This window comes from Aptenodytes patagonicus, chromosome 5 (genome assembly GCF_965638725.1).
Source record: "Aptenodytes patagonicus chromosome 5, bAptPat1.pri.cur, whole genome shotgun sequence".
Classification (NCBI taxonomy): Eukaryota; Metazoa; Chordata; class Aves; order Sphenisciformes; family Spheniscidae; genus Aptenodytes; species Aptenodytes patagonicus.
This window is the reverse complement of record NC_134953.1, coordinates 14,267,330-14,286,290: the sequence shown is the minus strand read 5'-3', so window position 1 is coordinate 14,286,290 and position 18,961 is coordinate 14,267,330. Positions and strand designations below refer to the sequence as shown.

Below are 18,961 nucleotides of genomic sequence, written 5' to 3'. Positions count from 1 at the left end.
GGATTCTAAAACAACCAGGCAATAACTAATATTTGGAGAATGAAGAAAAAAAAAAAAGATTTAAATTCTTACCTTGAATTTGTCCAGTATTCTTGACAGTGATGGTTTACTGAAGACATTGTAGTAGAGCATTCAATCACGATGATAGCTAGAACTGGAATTCAGTAATCTCAATTTGCCGATACCAAGATTCATCAGAGGGAAAAAAACCCACCAAATGCAAAATCATTTCAAGATGAGATAAATGGTTAGGAGACATCAGAAGGAAAACAGAAAAAAATGCAATACATACTCCAGATCTCTAGGTATCTTAAACATCAAAGTCAATACGATATTAAAATTTCCAAAATATTTATTATCAACACAACCCAGTGATTTCTCAGAAACACATATGTCTATATTCTGTTATAAAAATTAGAAAATATATAAACAAAAATACTATAATGCATGGTTGCAAACAATTTAAAAATGACCTGGTTTAGTATCTTTTTAAATTACTGATGTGACTGTTCATGGTGGTTCCCAAGCCCTGAGAACGTGGGCTCGGTGGTTAAGCGGAGAGGCCTTGTAACTCTGTGTGAAAAACTGCTGTTACATCTTTTGTGTGTTTCTGTATTCAAACAAAAGCCTACTTGAATTCCTTTAATGATGAGTGGAAATTCCTTTCAGCCAATCTTTCTCCGTAACTAAGAAGCCAACTGAACATGATAGATAGATGCATTTACGACAAGGATGATTCCTTCAAGTGTTTAGCGAAATCCAAGGGTTTGTGAACAACAGTCTCACTGATGTATTGTTGAAGCTGTTTGTTTAGCTCTTCATCTATAAATGAATCCGTTTGTGAGAACGTATCCTGAAAATTACAAAACATTAGTTGCATTACTAAACAAGGCCAGTATGTGTTTTCCATGCATAGCCTAAATTAGCAGTCCTGTTTCTCTCCCATGCCCCGGGTCATCTAGACCAGACTTAGGGAACGAGCTCACGTATATCTGGCCTGCCAGTAAGTTTCACTTGGCTAGCAACAAAGCGATGTGTCAGGCAGTCCTTTGTAAGCTTCCTGGTTTTGGTGAGGTTTTTCTTTTGTTGTAAACTGGGCTTTAGAAGACTACCTACTACACATAGCCACAGCTTCCAGCTGTGAAGGAGCGTACATGCTGCTTCCTGTTCAACACAACTTATAAAAATAAATCAAGCATCTCTGATCGAAAGGCTACTGAAAGCAGTGATGCTAACAGTAGAGGTTGTGAGTCAGAAAGGAGTGCCCTGACCCTGCCTCACGAGATCCCTTCTGGCAGCAGCCAGGTCTGGAGCCCTCCACTCTTTCCTGGTGCTCAGATGAGGAAGGTCATGCACATGCTTTATACCTCCCTGTTAAAGTCTTAACACTTACGTAGTCGAGTACTTTGTGCACTGGAGGACGAATGAGATCCTCCCTTTAGTGGTGCACAGGGAAAGAAAACTCCAATTCAGAGCTGCTGTCAACAGGGGGAAAGTGCTGACAGACAATGCCAGCATGGCACACAGAAATAAAACATGCCAGACAGATAGGGTAAAACTTAAATACTGCCAAAATTTGTTAAAATGAGCCAAACAGCCAGAGGGTAGGCAAGACCCCAAGGTAATTTTTCCCAGTTATGCCCACTATAACCACCTACGGATAGTTTGTTCTCTCTGTTATCTTCCTCTTCCTTTGTTTCTGCTACCTTGAAGAGCTTGTGCACTTCCTTACTCAAGCACTACACAATCTCTCTCCTATCTGCTCGTCCCAGCCTTGTTCTGTCAGAGCTGCTAACGTAACACACTAGCAGGACAGACACGTCAAGAATTCATTGTAAAAGGACAGAATAAGTAAGTACAAATACATTTTCAGAAGTTGCTTCTCTAAAATGGAAAAAAAAATACTGTGCTCTCAAGGCTTTAACTGACATTACTGAGTTACAAATTGGGGGCACCAACGAGGTTAATAGGTTATAATGTTTTCATTAGGAAGAAAGAAAATTAATTATCACTTTTTAAAGGACGCAGCACTCACTGGACATTTAATGGAGGTTGGCATCTGGAACACATCCAGTGCTGAGGATCTAAAAAGTCTTCACCCATTTCTCTTCTTCATATGTTAGCTCTTTGTTCTCTTCAAATTTACACTTTAAAGCTATAAACTGACACTAATAGGGATCAGTATCCTTCTACATACTGAATCAAAGGCTCTGGAAATCCAGCTGTCCTGCCAACTACCCACACTGGGGAAAGAGAGCTGGCTTTTTATTACTGCTTTTTGAACAAACATTGGTTCATCATTACAGAAAAGGGTCAAGAAATCTGCACTGAACCACTGCAAAGTGCAAAAGATTATAAGTAAAAATAACAGCTACCACATTCATCTTGCTACATTAACTGATGCTATAGGAGGTGGAACTATTCATACAGCTTTTCTTCCTTCTTTACAGTCAGTGCTATCTTATGCCAGTTAAAAAAAAACAGTTGACACAGAAAATACAGAAACCAGAAAGCCACAGTAAGTGTGCTAATGCCTGGGCACTGCGTAGCGGGCCAGCAGATACAGGTTATATTGGTGTATCACGTGGTTAAAAAAGGAGATAGAGAGATGAGATAGTACCTTTCTTCTGGGTGTTACTGATGCAACAGGAGGATTAAAGGTCATTCCTCTTGTACTGTATGCCTCAAAAAGTTCTGTAGCAGGCCTACAGCAAAAAACAGAGTGAAAGAAAAATGGCATTAGATACATTTCTAAGTACTATATCGCCAAACCAAGAGCAGCTTCTCCCACACACACACACACACCATTCACACCCTCCATCGTGCTTTACAAGAACTGAGTAATGAGCGTCACCTGGAAAAGATCGGAAGCCAACAGCTGGGGAACAATGCAAGTAAAAGCAAGTAAAATGTGTCCAAGTACTCAGTTGGGAGACAGGAGAAGAAATGGGAGACAAGAATTCTGTTCTGTTGGCTTGCCAGCAGTGACTGCTTGCCCTGTACGTGCTTGAAAAAGTAAAAAAAATATGTGGATAAAGATTACCTAGCTGATACAATCTGCCTGAATTTCCAACAGTTCCTTACCAAAGGGTTTTATGAAAACTAAGCAGCCATGGGAGAACAGGGAAGACCATCACATGGGAAAAGAGCTGGTTAAAAGACAGGAAACAGAGGACAGGAATCTATGATCAGTTTTTGCAATGGCAGGAAGAAACTATGGATTTCCACAAGGTCTGTGCCAGGACCTGTGCTTTCCAACACACTCAAAGATGAGCTGGAGAGTACCAAGTTATTTGCGGTAGTAAGAATGAGCTGCCTGTGAAGAACTGCAAATAGACTGTATGAGATGGCCAGTAAAATGGCAAATGAAATTAAGTGGGGGGAAAAAAAAAAAACCAACCCAGAGAGAAAAGCAATCTCAGCATCACATAAAAACAACAGGCTCTGAGCTGACCACTGTCACTTAAGGGAAAAAAATAGTTGTTATGACAGACACTTTCATGGGATTATGACCTTAATGCTGTTTGGAGTTGTAAAGTATGGAACAGCTCCTGTCTGGGCCAGATCCCTTCAGCCAGAAGAGATGGTAGACAGGGGGACAATATGATAGAGGTCTACCAAGTGAACTGAGGCACAGAGAGAGTGTATTAGAGCAGACTGTTCATTTCGCCTCCCAGGGCAAGAACTAGGGCCTGTTAAATGATGCATACTGGCACCAGGTTCAAAACAAAAGAAGGTCGTTCTTCACGTAACGAGCTGTGGACTCGTGAAGCCCTTACCAAACAACGCTATATTTGCAAAATGTGTGCTTTGGTTCAAGGGACACTGAACAGTTTTGAAAATAATTCCATGAACAGGTACTAAATAGAGAATGGTATCAGGTTCAGGAAATCCACCAGGCTGAAACCAGTCGGAGGCTAGGCCACTGCTCAGAGCGTGTGTCTTAACATGCTTGCCCTGTTTTTACTCTTCCTGAGGCACCTGCTTCCAGCCCCTACTGAAGACAGGATGCTGAACTAGATCCTTAGTCTGAACCAGGATGGCTCTCCTTACGTTTTAACATACTATGGACCTTACGCTGCAACTTGGTTTCCCGTTTACACTGGACAGCCATGGTTCAGTGATCCTGATCCATATTCAGATCAGGGCTGCTGATGCAGATATGCTCCCGTGGGAAGAAAGCACACTGCACTTTGAGATTTTTAGCCTAGTCACAGCAAGGCAACAAGCTTCAAAAGGAAAAAAAAAAAAAAAGAAAAAGGCAGCCAACATTCTGTACTGGCAGAAGAACAAAGAAAGTGAATTTGAAGAACAGAATCTTTTAATTTTACGGATAATTATTTTTAGGGATTCCTTTAATAAAGTATGAGCAACAGCTACTTTTCAGGGCACTATTTTTAAAACCAGAACTCTTTGATAACTCACCTTTGGCTCAAATCAAGTGAAAGAGCTCCTGAGCCTTCAGTTGGAGCTCCAACAATAAGGTGAGCTGCAAATTTCTGCACTGTTGGATGATAGTGTCTCTGAAAGAAAGGAAGAAAGAAGGCAGTTGACTGAGGGATAAGGGATAATGTATTTATCTATGGATTCTCGTATTTATTTCCATTTCAATAAGACAGAAGGTTCTGCTTTTGTTTTAGATGATAGAGAAACTGAGCCCCCCAAAATCAGTCAGTTTCTGGGGTTAAGTGAATGAGAACACCCAGTCATACATTTATTCACTAGTATGTCATGCTGTGAGCGTAACTCCCCACAGTTAATCTAACTCCTACTCCCAGACGGCAGGAGAAAGGGCAGAGGAAGCCCTCCCCAAGCCCCAAACTCTAAACCCTGGCTGGAATGACAGATCAAGGTGTCAGTTGGTCCCTGGAGAAGGGCTGGACTGCAAGGGAACTTAACAGATTGAAAAAGCCTCCAAAGGAGCCTTATTAGGCAACCTGCAATAAGATCCAGTGTGGTACTAAAATACGGGATGTGTAACATCCCCTTTTGAGGTCATTCCTTCCCTATACCACTGCGCTGCTGTTCCTCTTTGTATGGAATAGGCTCACGTGGGCCAGATTTGATTGATAAGCCTGAAGACCTCTGTTCTCTATTTGTGTAAAACATATAAACATGTAGCAGCTCTTTACTGCTGACTTTTACTTCTCAAATCACTCAGCTACTCACTAACCTGCAGTAAATGCAGCTCCCACAGAGCCGTGTTCTGAGCATTGCAATGTTCTGGTTCATCTAGTTCTGGGAGATAAACTCCACTGCCTTGAGATTCGTTGTCTAGTAAGAGGTCCATCTTTGGGAATGTCTACAACACAAAAAAAAAGGACTGAGTTGCTTATGTTACACATCCAATTATAACATGGTTAAGTTCAGTTCAGGATTCATTCCATGTTATTCAGTCTCTGCAGCATTTAAGGATATTCTGTTTTCATCATTCTTGCTTAAGATGCTTCAAAATATTTTGCATAAAATCAATTTGTCAAAAAATTCAGTAAGCTTTAACCAGCAAGCTAAAAATTCCAACAAGTAAAACTTACTTGCATTAATACGCTGTTTGTTGCCAAGATCCCAACACTGGAGTTTGGAAGTACATGAAGAGCAAGCATGGAAAGTCGCTTTAGGAAAGCAAGAGCTCGTTGCTGGGAAACTTGCTTTCTCCGCTTGGCAAACATGGCATCCAGGCACTGGAGCACAATCCCTATGTCATCATTGGTACGACCTCAAAAGCAGAATTTCATACAAAGAGTAAATAACCATTTTGAGGAACATACAGCTAAATACTCTGCTATTGAGTGTACACTGGAACCTGAGAAATAGAATGAAAGCCAAGAGGTTCAAACACAGCACTAATGCGATACAGAAATAAGCATCCGTCCTTTTTGGTAAAAATAGTCCAGCTTTGAACAGAAAAAATGTATCATTGTTTCTGTGCTCCTTTCTAAGAAAATATTTGCTCCACCAAAAATGTCTAAACATTAGAAGCAGTTAGTGTTTTAACCCTCAGCGCATTCACTATCATCTTTTATAAATTGTTAAACGGTGCAAAGATTTAGTCTTTTACCCATCCAGAATTGTAGAATGTTTTTTCTCAATCTCTCCTCCTTAGTGAATACAAATTTGTGAAGTTAATTAAAATTATGTTGATTTCAAACTTTATAAGTATCTTTTTTATAAACTATTCAGCTTCTCAGAATTATTAGAAAATTTAGATTAGAAAATTGGAATGTCAGAATTATAAAAATCAGAAATATAAACCAGAAGATTTTAGAAAACAGAATTTAAATTGAAATTATTTTTAAAATTATGTTAGAAAAATTAAGTGATTTTTCTCTATTAGAGAAAGAATTAGAGAAAAAATTGAGAATTTTTAAATTGCCACTTAAAGAAACAATTATAAGGAAGTAAAATTAAACTGAGGACAGGATAAATGCTTATGCAAGATCACATACTTGTCATTCCCTCATGAAATGACATGATTAGAAGCTGTTAGCATGTATTGCAGTAATACTTCTAGTACCTGTATTGCAGTAGTGCAATGTGCAACTTGAGAAAAAAGTAGATTACAACAGACAGTAATCTTTTCGGAACTCAGGTATCTTAAAACAACTGTAGTTTATTAACTCTATATTAAGGCTATGACACCGAACAAGCAGAATAAACATTATCTAGGTACACACTGAAAATAAGAATCTGGAGTTACCTGCATGTAGGCTGAACAGTGTCTTGTAAAGATGTGTGTAGAATTTCATCGGATCAATGTTAAGAACATCACCTATTAATATAATCCCAAATAAATACAGGTACTCCATTAATTTATCAGACAATATTAAACAAAAGTTTGTTTTTAAAGATCTCTTACCTTGACCAGAGAGTATATGAAAAGCACTGAGAATGCAATGAAGACTCTCACGATAGCTTAAACCCTAAGAATACAAAACTGATTAAGTACCCAAAAGAACATAATTTTAAGAAAACTGTAATAAAAGTAAGCTCAACTTACCCCAGATGCAATAAGAGAATGAAGGACAATCAACAGGTCGTCAAAAAATTCCACATTTATGAGATGAGCAAACCTTGAATCAAAGAGATTTTTTTTCAGCTACAGACATTATCTGCAAACTCAGTTCAAAGTACTTTGAATTGCCAAGATCTGCACCTTAAAAGCAGAGCTAAATCAAATGCTGCACATCTATTATCTTCACAAAGATGGATGATTCAGCCCCCAACTGCTAATCACGGCTTCCCTATAGCACTAGAGACATACTTGTGCTCTTCAGGAAGTAATCAGACAAAATAATGGAATCGCATCACACCCTGCTGGGTTTGCATCACATCAACTCTGTCATGGGAAATTTCACATGACATTGAAATATTTTTAGAAGTCGGTGACAACTTCAGCAGAGAAATAAAAGAATTTCAACAAATTTGTCAGGGACAGTCTTCTCTTACTGCTTATAAATCCCTTTCAAAGTCAAAAATCCCTTTAGTGCTTTATGTCTTTTCTAACACACACAAAAGAAAGTGGACTCAGCTCTTACTTTGCAAGACCTTCTAGCACGGCTGGCAAAAGTGGAGACTTCTGAGCTTTCTTCAAGATTCTAAAGTAAGTTACGAATACAATATTCAAGGTCTCTGTGTGCTGAAGGAAAGAGAACAAAATAAAATACTTAAGCATGGAAAACAGACGTTTCTATTTCACTTAAACTCAACTGAAAATGCTCCTCTCTGTCCAAGCCTGCACTCAGGCCTTCCAAACCAGCCCTGGCACTGCCATCTCTGCTCTTCTTATGCTGAAAAGCTCAAGTCCTGCCCTCCTGCCCCCTACTCCGTCCCCTCACCCTCTCCTAGCTAAACAGCCTCTCTTCCCCTCAGTCCATGCTAGCCACACTCCTCCTTTGCCTAAAGGCCACTCTGAGAGGCTGGTAACAGCCGTTAGCATAGTGTCATATCTAACAGGAACAGGGCACCTGGAGGACGTAATGTCAATAGATTCAAATACCTTTTTGTGCAGAGAACAGAAGGAAATAGGAATGGCTAAGTTGGCTCTCCTGGGTAAACTGAGAGGGCTTGGTTTACCAAAACCTAGACCTCTGGCCCAGGCAAAATGTTTGTAAGCTGGCACATTACCTAGAGGTGTGGAATGCTGACAGGTTGGGATGGAGGGGAGACACTTGGTTACAAAAGGGCTAGGAGCTGCTACTTTGAAAAAATCAGAAAATAACCTCTAAGTTACTTACCAGCTTCAGTTTTTTTTCTTTACTTTCTGACGCTTCTGCTTCCAAGAGTTCTCGTTCCAGTTTCTCTTCTGCTTTCTTCCACTGAAAACATACAGTTGATTTTAAGGCAACAGATTAAATGTTTCCAACCAGCCTGGATATCCAGGTTCCAAAGATACCCAGAGAACAAATCTTCCATGCTTGGCGAGTTGCTTAAGTCACCCTGTGATGCTACAGAGTAACCAACTTGGATATATTCCTTCCTATCAGAAACAACTAATCAAAGGTGTTATCAACACCAGAAAGAGAAAAAAATTAGGAAGATAATTAAATTCCCCGTAGAACCTCATAAATATTCAAGTACAACGCAAACACTAATCACTGATGCTGAGAGTTAATAGTGGTGACAGGAGAAGTGCAATCATTGCTGGAACAAATTGCTACATAAAGTCACTGAAGTAGAGCACGTGAAAGCACACGTCATACCTTTCTTTGCATTCTTGAAAGATTTTTTCTTTTCTCTTTGTAAGTCATGAACTTTTTCTTTGGTGCAATGTCTTCGGCATCTTTTTGTAATTCTACTTCCTTAATTCTTAAGTGAAGAAATACTTTTAACACCTATTGTAAAATAAAATAAATACAATGAAAGGTGATCCACAACAGAGGAACCGAGAGGGTAAGAAATCCTGAATTCCGTTCAGGCTAGTGGACTTTGCTGGTCAAAGGTTCTTCTGTTTACTCCCCTCCTGTTCCTTCATCTCTCTCTCTCTCATCGCTGCTCCCAGTTCCTTCCCCAGCACTGTCCATTTCTATCCATTCCTCCATTTGCCTCTCTCACTTCAAGTTTCCCTGCCTGACTTAACCCACGTCTCTGTCGAGAGCTGATCTCCTTCCCCTGCCCCATACCTCTCTTTCTAATCCTCTGGCTCAGCCCACTCCTAAGCTGCCTGTGTTCTGACAGAGTGAGGAAACTCTGCTTGTCTGTTGCCAGCAGCTGCACTAACTTTAACTTTCAGATTTCTTTTAAACCAGAACAGACACAAGAAAATTGTGTAGTACAACAGAAAGACTCTTACCTCAGGTCTGACGTCGTAATTTCTACCCCTCACAAGGCCAGAAATGACCTTAACTACACCGAGTGAAGCATAGCCCAACTTGTCTTGTTTAAAGAGCTTCTTAACTGCCTCAAAGCACAGTTCAGAAATCTGAAAAGTGAATTCAAACAAATTCTTCTGTAAAGCCAAGTCTACGACAACAGCTAACTGATAATACTGATGGTATTTACTAATTAGAAAGCGGACACAGCCTGTAAAATAGCGAAAAGATATGGCCACAAGATCAGGATATTGTGGAATAAAGCTCAGAAATATGATTATTTTTCATGCAAAACAAGAACTCTTTCCCTAATCAGAAAATCACTTACCATTTTTGACGCATCATTCATGAGCGGAACAATGAGAACAATAATGTTGTTGTGGAAGTTAAAGTGGGGTAGGGCCACAAGTAGCTCACACAGACATTTCACTGCAATCTCCGCTAGACCTTTATATGCTTTTAATGAGATGACATTGCTTTTCTTCAACTTCCTTTGTTTCCAATCTGCACAAAATATTATTTTTAGTGATTACTGTTCAGAATGTAGGGAAGCTTCAAATATTCACATTTTCAGTTATTGCAGGCATTCTCCTGCACACTTATATGAAACAGTACTCGCATGAAAGACAGCAGATAGCATTCAATCAGAGGAGGTTAACTGTGATGCTGCAAACAATTTTGCATTTACTACAAAAAATGGAAAGTGTTGACTGTACCTTTAACTGTTTGTTCCAGATTTTCCAAGTAAAATTTATACTGACTCACAAGGCCTTCTTCAAATTCTCTCAGTTTCTGAGTTTCTTTTTTAACCTGTGAACATAATACACGTGAAATTTTATTTGGAGAGCTAAATCCTGAAATTAGCCAGAGGTGAAAAAACCCCGAAGTTTTAAAACAAATTATCAGATACCTAAGTAGTTTTTTCTTCTAACAGACCTTCCTAGAAATGTATTAAAAATAAAATATTTCTACATATTTCTCTACATGTTCTTGTGCTCAGAGGGCCTTTTCCAACTTGGCCGATTTCATTTATAGGTACTGAAGTGAAATTTGTAACTAGATGTTATTTTAAAGCCATGACTCTAAACTGCACTACCTATATTCAAGAAACCTTCTAAAGAATTGGTTAAAAACAAGCTCCAGAAAACGAGTTATTCTGCATTTGTTCAGCAAATTAGTGAACACATTACACAGAAATCTGTGCCAGTTAGGTGACAATGTTGCATAATTTGCTTTCTTTCTAGTTTCCTTCAGTGTGATACAAAACACCATCTTATTCTGAGGTTTATGATGAAAGGCACACAGGCTTGGTATGCTACTTTCACATACTATTTTTTCCCTCCATTACCACCAGCATGTCACCTACTTATTGAAGGAAGTACGTAGGAATTAAAGGTTCAAAACAGAGACCTCTGCCCCTGAAAGTGTCACAGTTTCAGAATTTCCACAAGTACTTGTGTATTTGTCACCCTTTGCTCAAAACTATAAATTCATATTAAACAAATCAGTATTAGTATTTGGCATAACTTAAAAAAATCTGAACTACTCGCAATACTCTATAAAGAAATTTGGTATTTCACCTTGGTAGCCTTTTCTGCTTCAGTCAGAGGCCGAATTTTGTAAGAAGGCACAATATCTTTGAATATCTCCATCAAAGAAACCATGACCAGCTTCCGAACAATCACGGCCACATTGGGATCCTGTTCCATCAGCATGGCACGCAGCTCCTTCAACTTTTTAATCTGATTAAGAAAAGAGGCAGACAAAGTCAGCTGAAGATCACCCACAAACCAATGTACAAGCACAATGTACACTGCAGCAAAAGTTTGCCACAAGAAACGTGCCTCATTTTTAAATACTAGAAAGAGAAAAAAAATAACTCGGCAGTTACTCAGACACTACTTAGCACTGCATAAAAAGCCAAGAAATGCTAGATATCCCAACAAATTTTTTATCTTGGGAATGTTCAAACTACCCTGGTATTACAAACTTGCACAGAATTATAGCAAATTACTAGCATATCCTGAAACATTGAGAACTATCAGATACAACCCTGAAATCAGAGCTTAAGTAAGGGTCATGCTTAAGGAACAAGGTAGTTTGGACAGGAAATACCTCAAACAGTATTATTCCTAAAACCACAAGTATTCAGAGGGACAAATTACAACTGAACAGAGCAAACACAGTCACCCGGATCTTCACCCGATTCAAATCCTTTATACCAACCTACGGCAGCAGTTTCACCGTGGGCCGCACCCTGAGAAGTGATACAACACTGACCTTTTTCCTTGTTCTACTCCTGTATTTTTCTGCTTTTGCTATTGTTTTGTTACTTCAGATCTTTATTTATTGACTTACTGCACAACACAGGCAGACATACATGCACGTTAAAAGTAAATGCTACCTACATTGTTGTCTGGCTCAGAGAGAATGGCCGATGCTAAGGCAGCTATGTGCACCTTCCTTTCCTGCAGCTTTTGTCTCCTTTGAGCAGCCATTTCCTCAGGAGTGAGAACAGGCAAGCGTTCTTCATTAAAGTCTAGCACAAGGTGTGAGTTAAAAAGGAGGGTCACTAGGGAACCTGCTTAACAAATACCATATTGCAAACTACAGTTCTAGATACTGCATTTCAGATGGGTACCGCGATAACACCACACAAGAGTAACACATGCAGTTCCACAGTAAAAGGAGCTTTAAGAATGACCTTGCTAGAACTTACATTAACCCAGAGATTAATTTTCGCTCCACTCCAAATTCTTAAGCTTGCAAAAAGAAATGGACCAAATGTTTTTGAATCTGCAAATGGTATTCCCTAAGTACAGTGGCAACACACAAACTCAACATATGACCCCAACTACGCCAAGAAACCGCAGTGCTCTGCAATTTGCAGCAAACTATTCACCATTCACTTTTTTCTTTTAAAAATACAATTGTTTTATTTGCGTTTTCTGAGTATTATTTTGCTAAAAGTATGTTCTTCCTCAACTTCAGATTATATTTTGAGAATAATGACCCTGAAGTGGCAGAGTTACAACTGCAACTGTTATTTGAATATGGCTCTTAACTGGATAGCAAACTGCAAATCGCAATCTGAATTTCCTGGTATTCTGATGTTTTAAGTAAAAAATTTCAAAACCAAAGACAGACACTCAAAAGCCTGCAGAAGTCTGTGTCCTGAACTGCATTTCAAAATGATCTCAGAGTAATTAAACTAGAACCACAGCATATATTCTTTAAGTAAGACCAAGATTTCCCTTCTCACTAGCAAAGATGACACAACTGATATAAGGAACTTCATGCAAACATCAGCTCCAGGTGAAAATCAAAATAATTTTAAAGAAAGAGATTTGGAAGCCAGCTGTTCCTCAGGTCCTGGGATCCTAACAGGTAAGAAAGCAAGCTCTGAACCACTGTTATGCTTTGGGGGCAACATGGTAATGAACATATTCAAAAATACCCTAAACAAAACACACTTATGTTACAAACTTCCTTAGGGAACAGCAGAATACCCTGCAGATATGTCAGTGATCTGGAAGAAAAACCAACCCAGTAACAAAAAGCAAACATGTTTTATTACCCTCTGCTTCCTCCATTTCTTCTGTATCCTCTTCTTCATCCTGTGCAACATTGAGAACTGCAAAAATAGAGTGTCTAGTGTCAAGCATGTAATAAACACTGTGGAATTTTAAAAGAATAAATTATATACATCTTGGCTACTATACTGATTCCGAAATCTGTGTCTTACCTGGCTTTTCCATAGTTTGGGGAATAATGCCACCTTTGTCTTTGATGGGGAGCAGATGGATGAGTTCTTTTTCCGGCTCAGTCTGCATACGTCTTGGCACTTTCTCGTATTTGTCAATCACATTTTCATGTTTTCGTTTTTTGACGTGAACAGGTTCACTGAAAAATCCAAGGCAAACTAAATGAATTAGCCATTTAATTAGACATGAACCATGTATGACAGTATACTAGCTGGATTAAGTGTCCGCACTCAGAAAAATAAATAATGGCTGATCTTATTAAGTGGAATGTTTGAGTGTGTTCACCATTGACAGCACCAGTCACCACTCAATCAAACAACGTAACTGTGGGTCTGTACAGGATCTTTGAATTCAGGACAATACAGTGCTTCCCATCTCCTTTTTATAGGAAACTAAATGTGAAATGAGCAAAGACAAAATGAGATTTAGTTGATCTGGCAGGTCAGCCAACTTCGTGAATTTTGAAATGTTGGCATATGAGTGTAAACACACACATGCATGCAAAATGCTTGCACCGATTTTGAATTTACAAAAAAAATTAATGAAATGGTATAACCACTTATAGTACAGGCACACTATGAAGTGTTATCTGCTCATCTTATTAAAAAACTAAAAGCCAGGGATAAAGAATCACATTGTTTAAGCCAATGGTGTGTCTTATAACAGGAACACTGCTTTTGTTCTTGTAAGGGGCAGAGTTTCAACTATGGACATCTGAAGGACTCTGAAAGCTCTGGGCTCAGAGACTGCTAGGCTTCAGAAAGTAAAAATTGCTGGTATGAGAAGCAGTTTTATATCCCAGAGTCTACCCAGATTCCCTGCACACATGATACAGTCACCCTACGCGTGCATTTTAAGGACAGTGCACCAGCCTCAGCCTTGCTCTCCCTGTGCAGATCAAACCTTTCCTGTGTACCCAAATCCTACTGAACGAGCACAGGAATTCTACACGTCTGTGATTGATCTGTTGAGCATGAAGAAAATACAGCTGCTGTGAAAACAAGGGAAATTCTGGGTCATACCAGACATCTGGAAACCCTAGCACTAGCTGATGGGTTTTGAGATGGCACTGCTCCCATTCATGTAGCAGTAAGGGACTTGGGGACCCTTCAACGTAAGGCAACAGTAAACAAATCAGATGAAGATTGTAAAGGCAAACATCCTTCAGAAACATGATTTCAGCTCTAAAATATTAAAAATTTTGGAGAAGAGTAAATAAAATACGAACATGCGAAACAGAAACTATTAAGATCTCAGCACAGCCTGCCTCTCACCTAGGCCAGAGTGTTGTTTTACCTGCCTCCCTCCCCACTGTGCTCACCCACTGCATGAGCAGTTGCCCTGGCACGGCTGAGGCTCACTAAAAACTTAACCCTGAGCAGTCCTGCCACGAAGGACTCCACCAGCAAACAAGCAGGACTAGGACCCTCTCACTGGAAAACAGTCCAGTGTCTTCCTTAAGATGTCCCACAGCCTTGCTCTCCCCTACTCTGCCTTGACTTCCCAGGCGACGCTTAACCAGGACGTGATAATGAGCGGGTCAGTGCACATTTTTATTTATCCCTACTCCATGTTAACTTTTACCACTGCTACCATCACTTTCCTACTCTGCTCACTGGGAAAGCTTGTGTCACACCCCACTCTCCAAGGACAACAGAAACAATGCAGTGTAGCGTACCACCCCTTAGCACCTATGTTGCTAACCTGCACATAAGTATATAAGAACATAAGTATTTAGTCTGTGCTAATGTGAACATGTAATTTATAAGTGAGGTAATATTTGACAAGTTCTTAAGAATGATTACACTTGATCAGAGTAAAGCAGATTAAAAAGACAAATTCTCCCATTTAAGGGAACACTATGAAAGGAGCTAAAAGCTAGTAACAGTAAAACAGGTAAAAGAGCAACTATCCTTCTATGTATTTCATTGTGAACTCTACCTAACACCTTAGTCCAGAACACTGGTAACGAATTTTTGTATGAATGTTTTGGTGTTGCATGTGTTTACATACATGGCTTCCAGAACCCTGATTTTTTTTTACAGCAATTTGCAATGCAACGTGAAAGTACAGTGACCCAAAGTCCAGGGATCGTCCTGAATACTCTACATAGAAAAAAAGACTCTGTATACAGATTAAAGCATTTCTTTCAGTTTGGGGAATGCTACTCATCTCACAGCCAGGGACCTCATGGGAAGGAACACTGTGCAGAAACAGTATCCTGAAGGTCAGGCAGAGCAGGTGCACGTACTGATACACATCAATACACAAAATGAATGTACTGACAGACTAAGGAAACACTAAACCAGATCTGCAAAGGAACATCAGACTGAAAGTGACCTCCTGATATATGTACCACATTACATATTAATTACATATTAACCACACAAAGCTGAATTAGTACGAAAAGTAGACATCACAACACCACTCACTTAGAAGAAAGATCTCTGGTTAAAAAGGATGCTTTTTGAGCCAAATCTTCCATTAATTTTAAGTCATCTTCATCCATCATGTCCAGTGGAAGAGCATCTTCTTCCTCTTCTTCCCATTTTTCAGCTATTTTAGAAGATGATGTGTACAGATTAAGATCCTGTACGTATATTCAAACTTGAAAACCTAACCCTGCCTACAGTTATGAGACCATTTTACACCTTACTTCAACCTTGAGCTCATCAATCTTCATGCATGTGTTTTCTGTTATCCCAGAAAACTGCCCCTTTATTGTGACATCCAATAATGATTAAAGCAAACACATTTCTACCATCTCCAACTGTCAGATCTTGTTGCCAGAGTGGCTACATTTTATATTTTTCGTAACTCTCCCTTTCTTTCCTTTAAACAAGAACAGCAATTATTTGTACACAGAAAATGAAAAGTTGTTTTCTTGATACATAATTTTACAACATGAAGCAGCAGAATATTTAGTAACCTCCTATCTTTTCGCTTACAAAAGTAACTCTGAGCAAACACTTACCAACTTGTTTTTTCTTGCATTCTTCCAATGGAAAAGGTTTTCTAGAGATAGCATCTCTGACAGCCTCCCTTAGCTTCTTTTGTTCTTTTCGATACTTCTTAGCAGCACTCTGTTGCTTGTACTGTTTATTCTTTAATTTGTTGTCAAGTTTTATTTTACTTGTTCTCAGTAACTTGCGAAAGCTTGGAACTCGTTTTGTGTTTTTTCTCTAGGAAACAAACAGAGAACTACAAGTAACTGACATGTTCATAGCCTTTGTGAAATTTATTTCACTGTTTCAGATCTCATTAAATTCATATTTCTATCAGGGCTGAAGAACATGTTTCTTCCAAATGGTATCATCAGTTAGCTCCAAATTCACCCAACTGTGTTAAATTTTTGAGAAGAGAGACCTGCGAAGAATGTTTTACAGGAACATTCGTTGACAATTTTTTTTATTAAACCCTATGTCCATCACTTTTAGACACATGAACACTCCAAGTATGGTAAACAGATTGTTAGGGCGCAGTTCTTTGCCCTGTGTGCTCCCAAGCACTCTGTCTCCTCCCTTCACAACGCCATTCTTCCCCAGCACGTAAGGTTAGGAAGGTCTGGTACAAGGCCACTGCCTCAGGCAAATGTCCTCCTGCAGCACACTTCCCCATGCTGAGCTTTGACTCTCTCCTGCCTCCGGTAGCTGCATGGAAGAGGCAAGGCTGCCCGCTGTACGGCTCAGAACAGCACGATGTATAAGCTGTGTACGTGTTGCAGGTGCCAAAGCTCAGGGAGCCACAGTGGTCACGAGAAAGAGGGCTCAGGGAAAGCCCAGAGGTGCAGATCAATACAGGCACCCCGTGCCAAAACCGCAAAACACTCCCAGGAGCGTTCAGGATGGAAATGTACACAGCACAGCTTACCTACGGAGGGGCAAGGGAAGACAAGGGCTGCGGAGGGAAAATGGGCCATTGTATTAGTCCGGGGGGGGGGGGGCGGGTGGGTGGGGTGGTGTCCCTTTGGTAAGGGGACAAGTGGCTGGGCCAGCGCGGGGCTCCTCGAATCTGGAATTTTTGCCAGTTGACCTTTACCTTCCCTTTTTAGATTTGACTACTGGGAAAGCGCTGAAGAGACAGAAGCAACGCTGACGCTTGTCCCCGTGCCATACACACAGCGCCGGGCGCTAGAACAGCTACAGACAGCAACGCCCCTGCCTCGAAGCCGGCTCGGACTCCGCGCTTCCCCTCCTGACGCCACCTCTCGGCCCGAGCGCAGGCGAGCAGGTCCCGCTGCAGGCTGCCCTGCTCCCCGGTAAAGCTCCGACGCCACGCTCCTCCGTGTAACGAACAACGGTGACCGATTTCTTCTTCCATGCCTTAGTTTCGGCAAAATCGCCTTCGGGAGGTGAGAGACGAAGGTGTATTTTGCCGGGTGCCCGCCGCTGAGGGGCGGGCTGCTGCCCGCTCTAGGCAGGCCGCGTCTTACCACCCACCCCCCGACGCTCGGAGGTTTCTCGTTTCCTGCAGCCCCACGGCCGCAGCAGCACGGGACAAACCCGCTCGGCCGGAGGGGAGGTGAAGCCGGGGCAGGAAAGCAGCCTCCTCCCGAAGGGCCCGCGGCGGAGGCCCAGGGGCCGCCCCCCGCACCGGCCGGGCCGCCGCCGTGTCAGCCCAGCCAGGCGCGCCCCGCGGCGGCACACGGGCCAGCGGGAGGCCCGGGCACCGCTCCCCCCTCCCGCCCAGCCCCGCAGCCCACCACCCCCCCACACCAGCCGCCCCCCACCGCGGCGTCCTACCGGCTTCATGGCGGCGGCCGGGAGCGCGTGCTGTGCCGGCGACGGGCAGCGGAAGCGCCGGGTGGGGGCGGGGCCGAGCCCAGCCTTCCCCCGCCCCGCGCGGCCGCAGCCACAGCGGCCCCTGGCGGCGGAGGGCGGCAGCCGTTGGTGAGGGACCGAGGGGCGCCTGCTCCGGCGGGGAGCTGCTCCCGCTTCGTAAATAAATCAACCTTTTATTTTAACGCTCCACCCTCTGCCCCGCACCAAAACGCTCCTTGCGGGAGCCGAGTATCCGCCTCCGAGCTCGCCCCCGAGCCTCAAAAAGAGCCCAGCTAAGCTGGAGGCGTACCGGGGCGCCCTTCACCTCAGCTCCTCAGGGAGGCGAGAAATCCGGGCAAGGCGAGTGCGGTTACTTAGTGTTGCACTGCACTACCCTTGAGGCGCGCTCTTGCTGTACTTCACAGAAATTGTGGAGGAATGGAAAAGAACCACACCGCACAGCTGCTATAAGTTTTATTTACACAGGAATTGTTACTAGTGGTCTTAAAGGAAGGCTCGATCCTTCTATTTACAGTTATATACAGATTTATAGTTGAAAAGTAAGAAAACTGTACAAGATAACACAAAAATATAAGACAAATTGGATCCAATTAAAGTAGTGAATACATAAGTTAAGAAAAATCTGACATTTAAATTTAAAACTGTAATGTTTGAGTAGTATATACGTAGTTTTTAAACCAGATAGCAACGTAAGTTACACCACACTAAATCTTTACCCCAATTATGTAGACTCTGCTTTTAAACACCAGACAACTGGAAGCCTCCTGCACTTAAAAGTACATAATGGTAATTTTGACTTGATTTCCACAGAGGGACCAGTTACAAAAACCCACATGTAAGGAATTTATTTACATTAAATATTAGCAAAAATGGACCAAGAGAGTGCAAGTGTTCCTCACCTGCAGTGCTATCCATTTTAAATTTCCATCCCCTACAATCACAAGTTGTTGTACAGCATCTTTGAGAATAGGAAATGTTTGAAAATATCTGCCGTGACACATACCATATGACCTTTATGTCTCAGTTAAAAGATGTTAAAGAATTAAGTATCCAAAAAGCATCTGGTTTAGTGATTTCAGTATTGCACACTAATAAGAGTTTCAAAAAT

General features: G+C 41.3%; 1 protein-coding gene across 1 annotated transcript; it reads right to left on the bottom strand.

Annotated features, from left to right (window-relative positions):
* Positions 1–334: 334 nt before the first annotated feature.
* On the bottom strand, positions 335–17,883 carry NOC3L (NOC3 like DNA replication regulator). Its single transcript, XM_076338753.1, has 21 exons — positions 17,815–17,883; positions 16,047–16,254; positions 15,505–15,628; positions 13,054–13,211; positions 12,886–12,942; positions 11,717–11,847; positions 10,889–11,050; positions 10,025–10,118; positions 9,637–9,812; positions 9,290–9,418; positions 8,700–8,831; positions 8,235–8,315; positions 7,536–7,636; positions 6,998–7,070; positions 6,857–6,920; positions 6,698–6,769; positions 5,535–5,716; positions 5,174–5,302; positions 4,426–4,523; positions 2,621–2,705; positions 335–853 (listed from the first exon to the last, which is right to left on the bottom strand). Exons 1-21 carry the CDS (start codon positions 17,821–17,823, stop codon positions 722–724), a joined length of 2,397 nt encoding a protein of 798 aa, XP_076194868.1. The 5' UTR covers positions 17,824–17,883; the 3' UTR covers positions 335–721.
* Between the last annotated feature and the right edge of the window lie 1,078 nt (positions 17,884–18,961).

Excerpts from the sequence above, each read along its gene's own strand:
- NOC3L (XM_076338753.1), bottom strand. Across the intron at positions 11,051-11,716 it reads TCTCTGAGCCAGACAACAAT|ATTAAAAAGTTGAAGGAGCT; the intron begins GTAGGTAGCATT and ends TTTCTTAATCAG. Across the intron at positions 7,637-8,234 it reads AAGAAAAAAAACTGAAGCTG|CACACAGAGACCTTGAATAT; the intron begins GTAAGTAACTTA and ends TCTTTCCTTCAG.